At 37.5% G+C, this 20,697-nt stretch overlaps 1 protein-coding gene and 1 long non-coding RNA gene across 4 annotated transcripts; one reads left to right on the top strand and one right to left on the bottom strand.

Annotated features, from left to right (window-relative positions):
* Positions 1 to 1,627: 1,627 nt before the first annotated feature.
* On the bottom strand, positions 1,628 to 15,882 carry LOC116597447. Of its 3 annotated transcripts, none has more exons than XR_004288607.1 (3): positions 15,135 to 15,882; positions 13,967 to 14,508; positions 1,628 to 1,676 (listed from the first exon to the last, which is right to left on the bottom strand). It is a non-coding gene; the product is annotated as an uncharacterized LOC116597447 (long non-coding RNA). The 3 variants fall into 3 exon arrangements; XR_004288606.1 differs by lacking the exon at positions 1,628 to 1,676 and adding an exon at positions 9,589 to 9,755 and having other exon boundaries at positions 15,122 to 15,882; XR_004288605.1 differs by lacking the exon at positions 1,628 to 1,676 and adding an exon at positions 9,589 to 9,755.
* MSTN (myostatin) lies at positions 13,821 to 20,409 on the top strand. Its single transcript, XM_032355172.1, has 3 exons — positions 13,821 to 14,306; positions 16,125 to 16,498; positions 18,719 to 20,409. Exons 1-3 carry the CDS (start codon positions 13,934 to 13,936, stop codon positions 19,097 to 19,099), a joined length of 1,128 nt encoding a protein of 375 aa, XP_032211063.1. The 5' UTR covers positions 13,821 to 13,933; the 3' UTR covers positions 19,100 to 20,409.
* Positions 20,410 to 20,697: the final 288 nt, after the last annotated feature.

Genomic DNA, 20,697 nt, shown 5'->3' with positions numbered 1-20,697 from the left:
CAGTGTGTATGCACAGCTCCGCTTAGCGATAGTATTATTTGTTGATATTTAATCTGACATCTACATTATTTCCAACTTTTCAACACTATAAGCTTTATAAATATTTTTGACTTTGTGCAAGTTTATCTGAGGGCAAATCCTAGAAAATAGAATTGCGGGGTCAAAAGCGGATAGTGTACTTAAAATATTGAAAGACAGTGTCAAACTGTCCTGCAGAGTGAGTAAAAAAAATTAAAATTTACACTCTCACTGAGAGGGGCGGAGGGAGCTGTTTTCCTGTGTTCATTCTAATACTTGAGTGAGAAATGGTATTTCTCTGACATTTTAATTATATTTTTACTTATACGTGAGGTTGCACATCTTTTTATAGGTTTATTAGAAACTGTTATATTTTGGTCATTTTTCGACTGGGTTGTTAAATTTTTTCTTATGCTTAAGAGTTCTGGACTGAAGCTAACAAGAAATTTAGCCTCTTCTTCAAACAATGTCATCACCGTTTCGATTTCCCTTCGTTGTATTTGTCCTCTGAGGGACGACCGCGGGCGGCCTCCGAGTCTCTCTGGGACCGCACCTGCCGCAGTGAGCCGCCCTGCGGGTCCCACAGCGGAGGGGACGCACAGGAGGCCTGGGGGGGCCGACGACAGCGGGGAGGCGCGCGCTGGACGCCGCGGGGCGGAGCGCGCGGAGGAGCCCGCGCTGCAAACCCGACGTCCGCCCGCGCGCCCTTGAGTCTAAAATAGGTCCCAAGTCCATAGGGACACGTGCAGGAGCTCGTGTGGAGCTTGGCCAAGTGGAGCTCCACACGAGCCTGTGGGGCTGCGGGCTGAGCCCTCTTCGGGGTGCAGAGGGCTCCGAGTCTGACCAGCCGGACGGGGAAGACTGGTCGCACACTCAGGGCCTTACAAGGTCTAAGTCGTCCCTTAGTCACTGGACCAGACTAGGCCTGGAGGCTGCTGCAGACCAGCCGGCAAAGCGTCAAAGTCGGCCTCGAAAGCGTCAGGCTGACCCCCAAGTACCTTAACAGCTCATCTGAGCCAACATCAACGCTATGAAAGAAGAAAACAAAATTCAAAAATTTTGCAACAGAACATTTACAATTCCCTACCCACAATAAAAAATTACCAGATATACAAATGAGATAAAAAAAAATGTGACTCATAACTAGGAGAAAAACCAGTCAGTCAACGGACATACACCCCAAAATGACATAGGTAGGGCACACAAATGGCTCATTCAGTTAAGCCACTGCCTTCAGCTCAGGTCATGATCCCAGGGTCCTGGGGTGGAGTCCCCTAGCCGGCTCCTTGCTCAGGGGGAGCTGCTTCTGTCTCTGCTCCCTGCTCCCCCTGCTTGTGCTCTCTCTCCCTCTCTCTGACAAATAAATGAATAAAATATTAAAAAAAAAAGACATAGGTAATGAAATCTGCAGACATGGATTTTAAAGCCATTAAGACAAATAGCATATGAGTCCACTCATAAGTGGAATTTAAGAAACAAAACAAATGGACAAAAAAAGAAGAGACAAACCCCCAAAACCCAAACTCTTCACTGTAGAGAGTGGATGGTTACCAGAAAGGGGGTAGGTGGAAAGTGGGTGAAGTAGGGGAAAGGGTTAGGGTACACTTACCACACGCACCGAGTCCTGCATAGAACCGCTGAACCACTAGATTGCACACCTGAAATTAATATAACGCTGTCTGTTCACCAGAATTAAACATTTTTAAGACAAATAAAAATAAAAATAGAGGGTGCCTGGGTGGCTCAGTGGGTTAAGCCTCTGCCTTCAGCTTAGGTCATGATTTCGCGGTCCTGGGATCGAGCCCCACATCGGGCTGTCTGCTCAGTGGGGAGCCTGCCTCTCTGCCTAGTTGTGATCTCTGTCTGTCAAATATTTTTTTTTTATTTTTTTACTTTAAAAAATATTTATTTTTTATTTTTTATTTTTTTACTTTAAAAAAATAAAAAAGTAAAAATAGAGATAGACGTTACAAGTAAATGGACAGAAAAAGATGTACAGTGCACACACTAACCCTAAGAAAGATGGAGTGGTCACATTAGTATCAGAGCAGATTCTGAGAGAAGGAATATTACTAGAGATAAAGACGAGCTTTGCGTCACGATTATGGCGTCTGTTTAATTCATCAGGAAAGTATTACATTTTAAATATGTATGTATCCAATTACACAGTTTCACAATACATGAAGCAAAAACTGGCAGAAATGAAAGGAGAGATAGTCATTATACTCCTCTCTAGTTACTGATAGAACAAGTATATAGAAATAAGTAAGGTTATAGAAAACTACCAGATCCAATAGACGTTTATTGAATTCTACGGGCAACAACAAAAAGATACACGTTCTTTTCAAGTGCTCATGAAACATTCACCAAGATAGACCATTTGCTGGGTCACAATACCAACTTTAACGCATGCAAAACAATTGAAATCATACAGAGTATGTTTTCTTATCAGAACAGAATGAAACTAGAAGTTAGTAACAAAAATATATCTAGTGAAATCTCTAAATATTTGGAAACTAAACAACACACTTATAAATAACAGATTGGTCACAGAAATAATCAGAAGAAAAATTAGAAAATATTTTGTATTGTGCATGAATTTTGGGGGGGTTTTCTTTGCCATGCCGAAATTGAGAACTTTTACCGAGGCACATTTACCAAGCCCTACATTGAAAAGATTGATAAATGTGACCAGTTAATTTTAAATTTTCATCATGGCAAAGAAAACCTTAAACAAATTCATACAGATATACATGCCTAGACCATATGACACCCACTCTAAAATTCACATGATGGTATTAAAAAACTACTTGCATTTTCTTCTCATGCTTTTCTGATTTCGTTTTTGAGATTTAAATTTTTGATGTATATGAAATAATTGTCCCTGCTTTCACGGAGTTTACGGACTAGTGGCCGGGAGTCCACGTGACTTCTGGTCTGTCTCAGTACTAATACATATTGCATCTTTTTAATGGCCTAACTTAAAAAAGACACTTGTATCACTTACATGGTTTTCTTACATGCTGGGGTCTATTTTTTACTCTTTTTTTTTTTTCTGTGTTACTTCTCTACTTTTTTGTTTTCTGTCAATAACATGATATTTTAAATTAGCAGTCCTTAAAGTGTTTTCATATCCCTGAGTGTCAGTCCCTCTCATTTCTCTAGCTTATCAAAATTTACCTGCTGTTCTGAAACATTTCTTACACTTAAAAATTGGTTGCTATTTGCAGGGGAAATTATATTGCAATTATGGACTAAAGAGAAGGGCATTTATGCAACATTGAGTCTTCTCATTCGTGAATAGGATGTGGTTTTCCATTTATTAAGAGTTTTAATATTTTCTTCATTTGGAGCAGCAGTTCTTTATCCTGTATTTTATAATCACTTGGATGGAAAAAAAAATACCACTGTCTATGCCTTACCAACAAACGTTTAATTGGTCTGGTGTGGAGCAGAAGCCGTGTGCATTTGTTAAGAACTTCGCCCCAGTCAGGGCTAAGAACTGCTATGACAGAGCCCACATATCTCCAGCTAAGTTCTCCTTTGCTGGTGGTATTTGGTTTAGTTTAGTTTTGCCTGTGATTTTGAGTCACATTTTTTCTTGTTCATTATATTTACAAGTTGATTACTTATGTCATAGAGAAAATCTGTGATTTCTGAGTATATTTGTTTTGTAACATGTCAGCTTACTAAATTCGATTCGTATACTTTTTTCAGTTGATTCTTTAGTTTTTGTTTTGTTTTGTTTTTTAGAGAGAGCGAGAGAGAGAGAGAGCACGAGTGGAGTAAGGGGCAGAAGGAGAGGAGAGAGAATCTTCATGGGGTTCCACACCCAGTGTGGGACCCAGTGTAGGGCTCAATCTCTTGACCTGAGCTGAAATCAAGAGGTGGAGGCTTCACCAACTGAGTCACCCAGGTGGCCCGCTTCTTTAGATTTTTTTTTTTACAGGCATTAAATTATACCACCTGCAAAAATGACAATTTGCCTTTTATTGTCCTGTATTTATGGTCCTTTTTTTCTTCCCTATATTTATGCCTCTTATTCTACAATCTTGTCTTCTTGTCTTGGCTAATAATTCCCTAAAAATAACAAGAAATAGTTACAATTGAGGGTATCTTTAAAGTATTTCCTATTTTAATGAGAATATGTATAGTGTTTTATCATTAAACATAATGCTGGTTTATCACTTCAACAAAATATCCAACTACTCATTTTAGCGAAGGTTTTTATAATAAAGAATGGTCTTAATTAAAGGACTTCTATTTAAATTCTGTCAGTGCTTTATAGGAATCTGTTAAGACAGTCATGTTTTCCCCCTCCTTTTGCCTATGAATATGTTGACAGATATTAAGAGATTTCAGACATTGGGCCACGTTTGCGCTGCTGGAATGACTAGGCTTGGCTTCAGGATATTGTTCTTTCTTTTTTTTTCTTTCTTTTTTTTTTTTTTAAAGATTTTATTTTTATTTATTTGACAGAGGGAGACCACAAGTAGACAGAGAGGCAGGCAGAGAGAGAGAGAGAGGGAAGCAGGCCCTTTGCTGAGCAGAGAGCCCGATGCGGGACTCGATCCCAGGACCCCGAGATCATGACCCGAGCCGAAGGCAGCGGCTTAACCCACTGAGCCACCCAGGCGCCCCAGGATATTGTTCTTTCGAAGCGCTGCAGAATTTTCTTGCTAATATCTGACTTGAAATTTTGTGTCAATGTTCTTTTCTTGCTTTCCTTGCCAGTTGCTGGCTTCAGTATGATGGTAGCTTAAAAATTTTTCTAAGCTTCCTGTATTCACTTATTTCTATTCTTTAGTTTGTTTAAATTCTAGAAGAGTGGCTTCTGGAGTGTTTCGATGGTGACTCACAGTAAGAAATGGAGCTTTCAGAAGAGACCTGGTATAAATATGTCCATTGAACCAAGAATTTCACGAATAATGTTTGCTCTCTACTATGAGAATATACCTTATATTACTATATTTCAGTAAAAAAATGTTTACCTCAAAACACTATTTTGAAAAATATTATCTGTTCTTTGAAGATTTGGAAGAATCTTCTATAAAATGGCACTTTTCAGAGACTAATTCTTTGGTAATTATTCCATTTTCTTCCTTTGTTATGTTTTCTCTAGAAAAATCTTTATTATCTCAATTTCGCACAGGTCTTTACATTTATTTGCGTAATACTCTTGCAATATGCTCTTTTAATACTTTAATTCTCTCACTGTGTCTGTAAATTCTTTTTTAAATTTGAAATATCCATGCCTTATTTATATTGATTAGCTTAGCTAGTGTATTATTTTTTTTTCTCCTTAAGGAAACAGGCCATAGGGTTCATTCTACTGCTTTGCTATTTCTGACTCAGTTTCTCATTTTACCGTTTTATTTTTCTTCTGCTTTTTAAAATTTAATTTGTAATCTATTTTGTAGTTCATTTGCTGGTATTTTGAGTAAAATAGTTTGATATTTCCATGTTTTCTAGTTTCATAATACTGTTTAAAGCTATAAATATCTGCAGAACACACTGTAGTTGCATCCTACAGGTCTTGGTATATAATGTTTTAATTATTATTTTGTACAGATTCTGCCATATCGGTTTTACTTCAATTTGTACCAAAGTTTCTTCTAAATAATTTTTGTATTTCCAAGTAATGGAGATGTTGATTTATATTGTGGTTATCCATTTTATTCATTTTTGGTTAATTACATTATTATCAGAGAATGTAGTCTGGATTATTTTTAATTTCTGTAATTTACTGAGAGATTTTTTGGGTGGGTGCCGATATTTTTAGTCAGTTGTTAAATTGCTCTTGGGTTTTTTAAAAATAAGATTAATTTTCAGTTCACAGGAAATGGGTTCCATCCACCACATTTATTTTGGCAAACGCACTGGCTTCGTTGTTCAGGTGTACCCTCAGCTTGAGCCATGAAATGAATTAAAGTCGGCTACTACTATTTCGGGTCTGATCATTTTTCCTTGTATCTCTGCAGTTCTTCTTTATGTACTTCTGTTATTATTCAGTGCTTTAAGATTTATGAAAGGAACATTCTTTCTTTAAATCCTTTACCATCATAAAATTTCTGCCTTGAATTTAGTCTGTCTGTGATTAGTATCATGACCCCAGCTTTCTTTTTGTTAGCATTCACCTGGCATGTTTTCCCCTACTCTTTTCTTTCTAGTTTTCTAGTAGTTTTGCTTCAGGTCTTCCTCTTGTGTACATCATATACAGCTGACCTTTGAACAACCAGGATGGAACTGTGCAGGTCCGTTGATACAGATTTTTAAAAAAAAATAAAAACAGTGATCCTGTAAATGAATTTTCTTTTAAGGTTTTCTCAACATTTTCTTTTCTCTAGCTTCTTTTATTAAAGGAATACAATACATAATATATTATTTGTATGTAATAACATACATAATATATACTAATTATATATACGTTATTGACAAGGCTTCTGGTCAACAGTAGCTATAGAGAGTTAAGTTTTGGGGGAGTCAAAAGTTAAATGCAGATTTTTGACTACACAGGAGGAAGTTCCTCTAACCCCTGTGTTGTTCAAGAGTCAACTGTATAACCATCTCTCACTTTACAAAATTTCAATTTGTAAACTTTCAATTTTGCAAAGGTTTCTAATACAAATTAACTTAATGACATATATATACACATACATACATATGTGTGTATATATATATGCACACATTATTAGGTACTCCTGTTCATTACATGTTGATGGTAAGTTTAATAATTAATGTTTATTAAGTACTTATTTGTCATCAGGCACTGTTCTTGGCACTTAACATTACCTCATTTTGTCCTTACAATGTTACCAATATTCCCATTTTGCAGTAAGGAAAGGAAATTTCCCTAATTTGGCCAAAGTCAAAGAGCTTGTAGAGACTGGGCAAGAGTTTGGAGGTTTGTTTGGAGAGGGGGTGTTTTATAATCTTGTTTCTAGTCTCCCGTTTGACCACCACCTCCAACCCTGTTTCCCATGTGCATAAATCATTTCAGCTACACCCAAGAAACCTGGTTTGTCCCACAGTCTATAGTCCATTCAACGAATTCGCACTTGCTGAGGTGCTGTTTTATAACTGTTACCTAGTGGGATTGGGCAATGTTTTGTATAAATACACTCAGCACCTACCCACACCGAACACTGGGTGTTCCATGAACATTTGATGAAATGAAATTATAAGTAGAGTCTTTACAACACTTTTTCAAATACTTAAATTTCACCTGTTCTCTCATCATATTTCTACTCTGAGTTTTATTGTAGATGAAAGATATTAGATTTCTTCATATTTAAAACTAAGGTAGAAAATTTGAGTTACAGTGAATTTAAATTCAATGTGTCATGTGAAAATGCCCAATATTTAGCACAGGTTGAGTCTCAACAATAGTAAAACATTTGCCTTACTTATAGATTCTATTTAATACATTTCTGTATGTTCAAAAAAGAGAGAAAAATATATAAAACTGAGTTCAAGATTTAAGTTCTTAGACCTTGGGAAAATTGGTAGTACAAGTGATGTAGTTCTTAGAGTTCCCAGCAGGGGCCAGAATGTTCATGTTAAATCTAATTAAATGAAAATTTTTTCCTATAATTAAAGGTGGTATCTAACTTTTAAGCCAGTAAGAAAAAATCACCTAGAACTCTCTAGGGTTAAAATTATCAAAAACTACTGACTTACTAGTCTCAAATTTCAAGAATGGAAGTATATAATTCAAAATACTGAAAGTGAGTTTAACAGAAATAGTGACATCCTATAATAAAAGTTTGATCCCCAGGATCTGAGCAAATGAGCATTCAAAGTATGTTTAGTTAGTAGACACTAAAACTCCTTTACTAATTGCCAAATGCAGGTCATTGGGTCTTTCAGCTGCCAAGCCAGACCATGGACTGATTCCAAGAACAAAGGGCACCACTGTGGCATTGACCCAGGAAATTGAGCACTGACCTTATTTGTTAATTATAGAACATTAAAAAAAAAATCTTAACTCAATATAAAAGAAGTACTTGGTGCTTCAAAAGTATTTCAATGCAATTTACCTTTGTAAATCAAATCAGCTTTTTAAAATTTAATTCTAATTTAAGTCATAAGTTGTGTAACCTTTCTCTGGGTCTCAGTTTCTCCATCTGCGCATAAATAGATTAGATGTAATAATCTTAAAATCTATATGCTTCTAAAATTCAGAGTTTTATCCTTGGGTAAAAAGCCTCCTTTTTTTTTTTTTTCTTGTTTTCAATGCTGGCATAGTATCTATCATAAATCAGGTGCTAGTAAGTGCTTAATCAACAAATAAATGACAAAATGACCAAATGAATACATCTTTTTGAAGAGTTCTTTCTAGGAATTTACAAAGGAATTTGGAAATAGAATGCTTTTGAAAGCCAATAATCTATGAATTGTGAAAAACAATGCTTTAGGCTATTCCAAAAAAATACAAAAATATTTTCTGAATACTCTTGGAAGGAACAGAATTTTTCTAAGGTTATCACTACTCCCAAGACACTAACTGAGTAAAAAGGAGCTAAAAGATATTTAAAGTGTTTTAAGACTTTATATCTTAAAACCTCAACAAAAAAAATTTAAAGAAATTATTTTTTTATTTCCAGAAACATAGTCTTTATCGAATTTATTGTGGTTTTCAAAGGTCCCCCAAAGCAAAGCTCTAAATATTGCAAGATTTTCTCTCAGGAAGTGGTTGTTTCCTGGAAAGCTTAACTCAACAATAAGGGTAAAGATTTTAAAACTAAAGACATGTCTTTGCCAGTTTAATCTATATTGTCACCTACTCTGGAAACCATGAGTTTGTTCTAAAGTGAATCAAAACATCGTGAAAGAAAGCAGTTATCAAAAATAATGAAAATTAATTTATTATAGTTCTCATTTGTAAATTTTAAAAATGTGACTTCATTAAATTTTGCAGGCAGAAGTTTGTGTCTTCTTAATCCAGGGAGGTGGGTGACGTGTGGAAGGGCAGGCTGAAGGCGAGTGTGTGCTGCAGCAAACCAGAGTCCCGCGGAAGGCCCGTGTCACTGCCCGCGGGCGGTCTGGAACATTCCTGGTCTGGAACGTTCCTGGTTCCTGCAGGCTGTGTCTCAGCTCGTGCACTCAACATAAACAACAAAACCAAATTCACCTCCAGTAAAAAGGGATCAAGTTGTGACTCACAGACTTTTTCCAAACTAAGCCCCTGTCTTCAGGCAAAGAACTTAAGTAGCTAAGCTTATTTGCTGTTGATAAAATAAGGAAGTTATTTGAGCCAGGTTCTCAAGCCTGAATAACGTAAAGAAAAAACAATTTTTGAGAACTCCCACAAATAAAAGTTAACCCTTATCATATTAGATGCACTTGAAGCCAACTTGATTATAGTAAACAAACAGACAAAAACCAAACCAAACCAAAAACCCTCCCCAACTGTAAATACTGTATTTGCAGACTGTGGAAAACGGAGATGTTGAAGTAGGACTCCGATACAAGGTAGTTACCTAGATGAGCAAGAATACCATAGACAGCTGAGTTTTGTGAGATTATTTATGGAATTCACAGATGCCCCTGGGGGCTAAAGAACTTAATTTAAGAGAACATTCTGGGAAAGAGGTTGATTTCTCGCCCACCTTGGCTGTCTACTCAGTTCTGCCTTACAGTTAAACCGGGGATGAAGCTGTCCGAGTTTCGGGGAAGGCTCCCTCCTGCTCAGATGAAGAGAAAGGAGGTACAGAAGGATCACGGGACACTTAGTCCTTCATGGAAAAGGATGCAAAGGAGACGGTGAAAGACGAGGGCACATATGATCAGTTCACAGCTCTCCCCACTAGGTCAACGCAAAAAAGACTGTTCTGCATTTGCCTTGCTTAAACACACACACACACACACACACACACACACACACTGCTCTTTTGAAAATTTTTTTCTTTTCTCTGACTTCCTTTGCTGCTCCTGAAAATCAAATTGATCTAAATGTGACCTGTGTTGGGTAAGGGTCCTGGTCTTAAGGTCTGCTTCTTCTTCCTTTTTCTCCCAGTAGGCTCCATGCCCACCCAACATGGAACTTGAACTCACAACCCTGAGGTCAACTCCTGAGCTGAGATCAGGACTCAGACTCTTAACCAACTGAGCCACCCAGGAGCCCCTGTTCCTAGGGTCTTCAAGAGTGGTGTTGGAGCCGGCATGGTCCTCCCAGCAAGGTCCTCCTTGGGAGTCTGTGGGTGGTCATGATCACCAAATGCAAAAGCTCCTTGCTCTACCAAAGAACTACTAGAGCTGGCAAAGACACAAGACCTGTAACACCAGTCTCCCCTACCAGTTTGTGTAAGAGGGACCCCAGGAGAAAAGTTACAAACCATAGTCAGAGCAAACTAAAAGCACAACCAGAGCCACTTAGAAAGGCTATATGGAACTAATTATATCTTTTGAAAAATTAGGAAGTTAATGTTTTTTGTATTTAAGGAGACATTCAACCACTTATTACTCTAATTATTCAGGCAATACCCTTTTTCCAATGTAATTATGTGCTAGGTGTTGGACCAAGAGCTAAAGACACAAAAATGAACGAAAGAATTCCCTTCCTTTAAGAGCTCATAGTCTGTCTGGGGGATGGAGGAGTAGAGGCAGAATGACAAGTGAGGGGAAAAGCAAACGATTGAGAATTGTAATAATAGAGGCAGGTACAACCTATACAATGCCAGCACGAAGTCTTTGAGTCAAGCATCTTTTTTTTTTTTTTAATGGAAAAATGAGGAAGCTACATTATGACTATTTTTAAAGATTTTATTTATTTGACAGAGAGAGATCACAAGCAGGCAGAGAGGCAGGCAGAGAGAGAGAGGGGAAGCAGGCTCCCTGCTGAGCAGAGAGCCCGATGCGGGACTCGATCCCAGGACCCTGAGATCACGACCTGAGCCAAAGGCAGCGGCTTAACCCACTGAGCCACCCAGACGCCCCATTATGACTATTTTTGATTCTCTGTATTTCACACCAATGATAAATAAACTGGAGTTTATTGCAAAGGAAAGGAGAAATTGTATTTCAAAGTTTTTCTTTTCTTTTCTTTTTAAAGATTAATTTATTCACTTTAGAGAGAGAGAGCGCAGGGGAGGGGCCGAGGGAGAGGGAGAGAGTCTCCTTCAGCCCTTCAGCACTATGCACTGAGGACCATGTTAAACAGAATTGCCCAAGAAAAGCCCACCCGCCAAAAATGTGAAAAACATGGTAGTAAGTAGATTGTGAAAAGGGCATTGTTTACAGTATGAGAGCTGAAACAAGGCAGAGCATCACCTTGTCTGACCTTTGTTGGGAACCTGTGTGTTGGAAGATTCAAATTTTTACCATTCTGCGCATGTGCATGAGTGACCACAAAATCATCCTGTGTACTGATTTTGGAGGTTAAAAATAAATTCTAGCAAGTACACAAATTTGTAAATATGGAATCCATGAGTGATGAGCATTGGCTGTATGTGGAAAAGGCAACCTTTGTTTGCTTTTTTCTAGGTAGTTAAAATAAAGAGCTGGGGGTGCCTGGGTGGCTCAGTGGGTTAAAGCCTCTGCCTTCGGTTCAGGTCATGATCCTAGGGTCCTGGGATCGAGCCCCACATCGGGCTCTCTGCTCAGCAGGGAGCCTGCTTCCTCCTCTCTCTGCCTGCCTCTCTGCCTACTTGTGATCTCTGTCTGTCAAACAAATAAATGCAATCTTAAAAAAAATAAATAAGAAGCTGAAATATGCCAGTAATAGGGCTACCTTAAGAAATTTTGGTCTCTGAGAATTGGTAACTGGCAGCTACAATCTAAAGCAGTTGCGGCTCGTGGGGAGGATGTATTTAAGCACGACCTCAAAGCTCTCTGCAGGAAACGAAGACTGGGACTCCAGGGGCACTTGTCACTGACTACATGACAGGCCCTGTATTCAGCAATTTACATGCACTATGAAATTACATCCCCCGAAGTTCTCGGAGGAAACTCATAGGTTAGAGAAGTTAAGGGCCTTACCCATTATTACGTAGTTAGAAGTGGCAACACTGAGACTTGAACTCAGTTCCCCCTGATTCCAGAGCCCGAATTCCCAACTGCTGGGCAAATCTAATCAAGTGTTTTTTCTTTCTTTTTTTTTAAAGTTCAACTTAACTCAGAAGTGTATAGAAGCATTATGTTACAATGATTATAACCTTACCAGGATTTATATATAGAAAAACAGATTTACCAAATAAAACTTTATAAGCCTGATCTGATATTGTTCCACAAGCAAAAGTGTCTGAAATCCTTCAGGGCATCTGGTTTGTGTCTGGGTTTCCTTAATCTTTAATGATGGGCAAATCTAATGCATTATGTAAGGCCATTTTTTCTCAAGAGATGTAGATACCTCTTAAGAATTTGATGAAAATGCATTAACTTTTCAGGCTACTGAGTTGCATTTTAGTGCACTGAGGCAGTAAATGAGTGTACAATGTGAAAAAGTGGTAGTGACCTAAAAAATAAATATTTGATATGAGCCACTGCATTCTCTTGGGGCGGGGCAGGAAGAATAATGGACTAAGTCTCCCCGGAGTCCTGAGCTTCCTAAAAGGAGCAGGAAGAAGAAATCTCCTGTGGCTCAGAAACGGCTTGTTTCTCCCTGGCTGTTTGCTTAGCTCTTTACCAGCTCCTGTGGTTAGCTCTCGTGGCTCCCAAAGCTAAGTTTGAGAGTTTGATCCCTACACAGGCCACTTAAATTTGGAGGAAAAAAGCTCCATTCTCTGCTCCCAGACCTTACCCCAAATCCCTGCCAGGTGTCTGCTCTCTGGTCAAAATGAGATACTGGCAAAGGCGTGCAAACCAATTACAGTGTTGGGGGACCAAAAAATGGGCGCCCCCTTACTATGGTGCTCTTTTGCTTGCATGTGCCACAGCATTCTGACATAATTTATGGAGAACAGATACTATGCTTTTTACTTTTATCAGTGGAAATCTGAGGCAAACTGTGGTAAGTGCTGCACTGCCCGTCATGAACCCCATTATCTTCTTATTCTAAGTGCAGAGATTTTTCTACTAGTTAACATTATCCTCTTGGTAATAAACAATGAAAAAACAGATCTTCTAATTAATATTAATCTGCAACTTTAGAATAGGAAATAGCTGAAAGTAATTGGCCAAAAAGTGAGCACAATCTTTATATTAATAAAAAACATTAAATTATTACAAAATAATTCCATGTATAACTTTATGATAAGTTGATTTTTAAAACACCTAAGCACTTAATCACGTTTCTCCAATGACAGCTGAAAATCTTTTACTTGTACCACAATCTTACCTTTTCTTTTCATTCAAGTCTTCCGTATTTAAATTCATATTTCCCTAATTACACAGCACAAAACATAATTTAATACAATAAGTAAAATTCTTTTTACTTCAAATCCTTGTATAAATAATAGATAATCATTTTAACTTTTGAGGAAACATTTCAACTTTTTAAGTATGAAATGTAAAACTAAGATTTACCTATTTAAATTACAGCTTGAATTTCACATATAAAGATTAATCAGATTTAAATGTACTTTCTATTATTGTTAGCATAGACTTTAATTCTTCCAATGTCACATATATCTTTCATTATTTGTAGATTTATTTCTTTTATGAAGTAGTCGAATGAATCAGCTCACCCTTGACTGTAACAAAATACTGTTTGGTGACTTGTGACAGACAGGGTTTTAACCTCTGACAGCGAGATTCATTGTGGAGCAAGAGCCAATCATAGATCCTGACGACACTTGTCTCATCAAAGTTGGAATATAAAAAGCCACTTGGAATACAGTATAAAAGATTCACTGGTGTGGCAAGTTGTCCCTCAGACTGTACCGGCATTAAAATTTTGCTTGGCATTACTCAAAAGCAAAACAAAAGTAGAAGGAAGAAATAAGAACAAGGAAAAAGATTGCATTGATTTAAAATCATGCAGAAACTGCAAATTTATGTTTCTATTTACCTGTTCATGCTGATTGTTGCTGGTCCGGTGGATCTAAGTGAGAACAGTGAGCAGAAAGAAAATGTGGAAAAAGAGAGGCTGTGTAACGCATGTACTTGGAGACAAAACACGAAATCTTCAAGGATAGAAGCCATAAAAATTCAAATCCTCAGTAAACTTCGCCTGGAAACAGCTCCTAACATCAGCAAAGATGCTATAAGACAACTTTTGCCCAAAGCTCCTCCGCTCCGGGAACTGATTGATCAGTACGATGTGCAGAGGGATGACAGCAGCGACGGCTCTTTGGAAGACGACGATTACCACGCCACGACGGAAACCGTCATCACCATGCCCACCGAGTGTGAGTAGCCCTCTTGGTACACCGACAGTTCTGCTGACTGCGGCTCTAGTGTTTATGAGAAACAGATCTATTTTCAGGCTCTTTTAACAAGCTGTTGGCTTGTATGTAAGTAGGAAGGAAGAAAAGGAAATCTTTTTCAAGATTTCATGCAAAATACACTAATGAGACTGAAGTCTGGGGCATTATTTGTTTCGCTGGAGAGCTAGAAAGCCAAGAGGAAATAAAAATTAAACGCTTGCATGGCACTCGTGTTTAGTTTAATATAACAAGCATAACGTGCTTGCGCTTCCACAGCTTAGGGCTACCAAGGCAATGCTTGGGAGATACTACAAGCAATGTTCAGACCTTACGTGAAATTTCATCGCATTCCGTTGCCTGAAATATGTGTTAGAAATAATGAGGATTTCCCTCTAATAATAGAGAAAGGGCTTCCTTTGAGCATTTGCTAAGTGCCTAGAACTTCTGTTATTCAAAACCATTTCTCACAGTGTTATGTTCTTCACAAATTAAAATATTTAATCTTGAAAGCTATGACACTGGAGAGTAAAAAAAAAAAAGTTTTAAAAAATTTAATGTCTGAGGAAGACCAGTGACGAAGTGAACGCAGCGTAATGGTCATCATGAGCCGAGTGTCAGAAAATGCCTGGGACGTGCACACTCTCCTTAGGTAGGTTACGGCTTACCCAGTCCCACTTACACCTTGACTGCGGCGCTGTTCCTGGGAGACCCTGGTGTGCGCAGCTCCGGGCAGGCACACTGCTTCCTAAGCCTCTAGAATATTGTTTTAGTCTTCAGGAGAGGGAGGAAGCTCTTACCTGCCGAACGTACCTTGCTTCTGAAAGACGGTGTATTTCACCCCATTCCTTTTGCAGCCACAGGGCTTTGAACTCTGCTCAAGGCAAGGCAGACGGGCACCTCAACGGAGAAGGCAAGACAAGCAAGCTTTTATGCCATGTGCCTGTGGTCTTGCTTGAAACAGTGCTTTTTACACTTTAAACTGAACTGGAAACAGTTTCAAAATATTGTTTTCCTTATTAGGTAGCCACGTTATAATGCAGCAAATAATTTTCCTTTAAGACCCTGCTATCAGACAGTCCTGCAAGACATTCCCCTGATTTGTAAACAATCTTAGAAAAACAGAAGGACAGAGACAGCTCGTGCTTCTGCTTATAGTGACAGCCTGGCTCTGAAGACGGTGTTTTCTAACTTCTGAGACAGCCTGAATGTAACATTCACAGTTTGGGGCTAATTACCTGATTCGTTTTGTTCCTTTAGGCTTCTTCCAGAGCCAAAATGTAGCAGATGTGCTATATTTTCTGCTAATTGCCCAGGCTCAGCTAGTTGCTCAGTGTGTCTTGTCCCCAGGTGATTCAGGCCTGGGGGAAGGGTTCCTCCTTCCAGACTGATTGGTGCAGCTGCTCAGTCAGGGTAACTACTCAGATTCCCAAAGAATTCTAAGTGGATGTTCCTGCACGGTGTCTCTTGTTCTCTCTAATCATCATCATTTTAAAATTTCATCCACTCTTCATTCTTTTATAGAATTCTCTTAGTCCACACTTCTCTGGAGAGGGAGTAGATTCCTCATAATCAGCCAAAAAAAAATATGTATGTAAAGATTTCTGAAAAGCCACTGAAAAGTAATTATTTTCTTTGATATTTTTCTGACTTATGAATGAAATTCTGCGTGGTTTTTCCCTTTAAAATATGCATTTACTGTTCCAGTGGGAAAAAATGTTTACCAATTTATATAAAGGGACTTGCTCATTTTTTATGAGAAATAATTTCCATAACTATTTTTCTTTTCTTATTCATTTATAGCTGATCTTCTCATGCAAGTGGAAGGAAAACCCAAATGTTGCTTCTTTAAGTTTAGCTCTAAAATACAGTATAATAAAGTAGTAAAAGCCCAACTGTGGATCTATCTAAGACCCGTCAGCACTCCTACAACAGTGTTTGTGCAAATCCTGAGACTCATCAAACCCATGAAAGACGGTACAAGGTATACTGGAATCCGATCTCTGAAACTTGACATGAACCCAGGCACTGGTATTTGGCAGAGCATTGATGTGAAGACAGTGTTGCAAAATTGGCTCAAACAGCCTGAATCCAACTTAGGCATTGAAATCAAAGCTTTAGATGAGAATGGTCATGATCTTGCTGTAACCTTCCCAGGACCAGGAGAAGATGGGCTGGTAAGTGATAACTGAAAATACCATCGAACAACAAACATTGTTACATTTTTACAAATCATGTGAACGAATAATAGTGAAAAAATCACCACCCATTTCCTATGCTTATAAGCGAGACAAAGGTTATCTTACCCCAACGGTAGCCCTGTACCTCATAAAAGTAGGGTGTCTAATTTCATATTCTATGAAACACCCTCTTGATGCTTTTATTTTGCACGAAGATTAAAAAAACAGTTATGCCATGGTCCTTAACTTCTGAGGGAGTTCTTTTGAATTGGAGTTGAAATATAAATTGCTTTTCATTGATATGTTACATGGTTACATGAATAAAAATGTGAAATCTTCATAGTGGATTCTGCTACAGATCCAACAAATCAAAACTTTTCTTTCCTCTGAAGAATGCCAAATGTGTTGAAATTTTTTGGTTTAAATAAGCAGAAAAAACAAACTTGAAAAATTACAGTGAAAATTAAACGCTTTTATATATAGCAGTTAACTAAGTATGATAGGTTTAGGCTTACATCTTATTAAATATAGTATACTTAAGGTCCTTTATGATAAATATGTTTATGGTATTGCAGACTGTCCATGCACTGATGTATATGTAGATAACTTTGTGAATTACCACTAATAAAATTTAAATTTCCAGGCTAGTTAACCTTTATTACCTAGCTTATTTCTAAGCGGCCTTACCATTTTTGTGCTTGAGTTTACTTAAGTAATGCCTAGTAAATTAACTAATTTAATAATATCAGGATGACAATACTTCACATATTATAAACATTTACAAAAACTATTTTAAACCCTAGTATAAATTTAGAGTTACTCACTCTTCTGGCTTACCTGTGCTTTCCTGAACTTATTTAATGTGACCATCTTTTTATTTCCATCTATTGACATAATGTGGAACAGAAGATTATACTTACAAACAATAAATGCTATCTTTCTAAGTTTTTTAATGTTTTGGTTATTAAAAGTACATTATTAGATAGTTAATCTACTTTGAGTAGAAACATATTCTTTAAAGTTTATATAGTTTTCCAAAAGATTTGTCTTTGAATATGCTACCTAAAATGTGATTGACTCACAAAATGATGCTATTTTAAAAATAATGTTAGGGCGCCTGGGTGGCTCAGTGGGTTAAGCCGCTGCCTTCGGCTCAGGTCATGATCTCAGGGTCCTGGGATCGAGTCCCGCATCGGGATCTCTGCTCAGCAGGGAGCCTGTTTCCCTTCCTCTCTCTCTGCCTGCCTCTCTGTCTACTGTGAACTCTCTCTGTCAAATAAATAAATAAAATCTTTAAAAAAAAATAATGTTAAATAACAGTAATTACCAGGTCTATTTTGATTTTGATATAGGATAAAAACTTATTATTTAAGAAAGTATTCTTTTTTACAGGTAGCGTTTTAATGATTAACATTGCTAATGTGACAGAAGCTTTAAGCATTATTAAACAGATTGTTTATTAAACAAATTAAATATAATTATTAATGACACATTCCTCAGATTTTTCTATATAAAAGGAAAAGTCTCAAATGCATTAAAAGATGGGGGTAAGGGAGGAGCCAGCAAATTATTGTTTAAATTTATGAACAGAAACATTCTTCAGTGAAAGAATAAAGTGAAATAATGTGTATTTTCTGAATCTGTGCCTTGCTCTCTTAAGAGTTTTTCTTTCCGACCCAATATGCATACCACTCCTCTTACTACCCTACCTTTCCTCTTCCTGCTACAACCCAGGTAGTACCGGGAGGTGTTCACAGCCAAGTTTCCCCGAGGAAAGATCTAGGGAGCAGAGGAAGGATGAGTACAGCTATTCCTCCAGGAGTCCTCAGACGGTTTGGGCCAACACATTTAATCAGAAGAGAGAGAACGAACCTCTTGCTTCCTCTGTTGTGTCTTCCCTCTTCTTCCCTTTCCTCCCTTTGTCCCTTTATTCCCATAAATACTGTCAGAACATCGGTCATGTGCCAGGAAGCTGGGGGAAAACAGACATTAAAAAGACATAGATCCGACCGCCGGGAGTTCGAATCGCTGTTATATTCTTGGGAGCCATAAGGGAGGAATCGAGCCTAGTGTAAATTAAAATTCCTTAAGGCTCTGTCTTTGAAAAATAAATGTCATATAAGCAAAACGATTAGTTTCTTCAATAATGACTCCTGGAGGGAGGCAGTGTTTCGGGACCTCTCACTCTTACTGATTGTTCTTTTCCTTCTCACCCAGAACCCCTTTTTAGAAGTCAAGGTGACAGACACACCGAAAAGGTCCAGGAGAGATTTTGGGCTGGACTGTGACGAGCACTCCACAGAGTCTCGGTGCTGTCGCTACCCCCTGACCGTGGACTTTGAAGCTTTTGGATGGGATTGGATTATTGCGCCCAAAAGATACAAGGCCAATTACTGCTCTGGAGAGTGTGAATTTGTGTTTTTACAGAAATATCCCCATACTCACCTTGTACACCAGGCAAACCCCAGAGGCTCGGCAGGCCCCTGCTGTACCCCCACAAAGATGTCGCCCATTAATATGCTATATTTTAATGGCAAAGAACAAATAATATACGGGAAGATTCCAGCCATGGTGGTAGATCGCTGTGGGTGCTCATGAGATTTATGCTTGGTTCGTAACTTCCGAAACCATGGAAGGCCTTCCCCTCAACAATTTCGAAACTGTGAAATTATGTACACGGGCTATAAGCCGAGAGTATGCTACAGTCACTTACGCACAAGCTCAGTAAATGGACTAAAAGAGAGAGAATATATGCAATGGTTGCCATTTAACCATCAGAATAAATCACACGATAACAAGCCTTAATGATTTCCAGGGTTTTTGAACGAGGAGATCAAATTATGTTTATGTTCGTATATATTACAGCACATCCAGGTAAATGAAGCAATTCTCCTTGTGTTCTGGTGAATTAAGGGAGGATGCCTATTTCTTTACAGTATCATTTAATATCTACAGAAAAACCTATAGTATTGGTAAAATGCAGGATTGTTATATACCATCATTTGAATCATCCTTAAACACTTGAATTTATATTGTATGATAGCATAGTTGGTAAGATGAAATTCCACAAAACTAGGGATGGTCCCCCATTTGTAAGTCCCCATCCCTATTGTGATCGGTACAGTACATTAACAATCCATGCCAGTGGTGCTAATACGATATGCCGAATGGCTGATATTATCAGGTTTATCAAATAAAAAACATTCAGTAAAATAATAAGTTTCTCCTTTCTTAAGGTGCACTTTCACACACCTCCAAATGGGGAATGGATTTTCTTTAATGAAAGAAAAATCATTTTTCTAGAGGTCAGCATTCAATTCTGTAGCATACTTGAAGAAACTGTGTTATCTTAAAAGGCAGCCAAAAAGTATTCATTTTTAATCAGGATTTTAGAATTACAGACTGCCTTTGCAACACTGCAGTTTTTATGATAAAATAATGGAAATGGCTGATTCTATCAATATTGTATAAAAAGACTTTGAAACAATTGCATTTATGTAATATGTATACAAAATTGTTTTGTAAATAAGTGTCTCCTTTTTTATTTACTTTGGTATATTTTTATGGTAAGCACATTTCAAATTAAGTATTAAGGCACAAAGATATGTCATGTATCACAGAAAAGCAACTGCTTATATTTCAGAGCAAATTAGCAGATTAAATAGTGGTCTTAAAACTCCATATGCTAATGGTTAGATGGTTATATTACAATCATTTTATATTTTTTTACATTATTAACATTCACTTACAGATTCATGATGGCTGTATCATGTGAATGTGAAATTTCAATGGTTTACTGTCATTGTATTCAAATCTCAACGTTCCATTATTATAATACTCATATTATTAAACATCCCCAAATGGTTTAACTCTATTATCTCAAATGCAAAATAATAAACTGATGATACCTTAACAAGAATTGTTAATCTTATTTTATAATTTGATAATGAATATATTTCTGCATATATTTACTTCTATTTTGTAAATCAGGATTTTGTTAATCAAATTCACTGTACTTATGACTAAGTGAAATTATTTCTTACACTTAATGTGTAGAAACAATATAAATTATATTAAAGTGTTTTCACCTTTTTTGAAAGATACAACAGTTTTATGTTATAATGACTAATTCTGGATTTCTGACTTCACTTTTAGCATAAAAGTTTGGTTTGGGAATTTCAGGTCTGCTACTAGAG

The sequence above is a fragment of the Mustela erminea genome, chromosome 8 (genome assembly GCF_009829155.1).
Source record: "Mustela erminea isolate mMusErm1 chromosome 8, mMusErm1.Pri, whole genome shotgun sequence".
NCBI lineage: Eukaryota > Metazoa > Chordata > Mammalia > Carnivora > Mustelidae > Mustela > Mustela erminea.
This window is presented reverse-complemented; position numbering and strand designations above follow the sequence as displayed.

What these genes read in the sequence shown, in the direction of transcription:
- MSTN (XM_032355172.1), top strand. Translation starts at nt 13,934, where the DNA reads ATGCAGAAACTGCAAATTTATGTTTCTATTTACCTGTTCATGCTGATT. An exon ending in CATCACCATGCCCACCGAGT is followed by an intron (nt 14,307 to 16,124) that starts GTGAGTAGCCCT and finishes ATTCATTTATAG; the next exon opens with CTGATCTTCTCATGCAAGTG. An exon ending in GACCAGGAGAAGATGGGCTG is followed by an intron (nt 16,499 to 18,718) that starts GTAAGTGATAAC and finishes CTTCTCACCCAG; the next exon opens with AACCCCTTTTTAGAAGTCAA.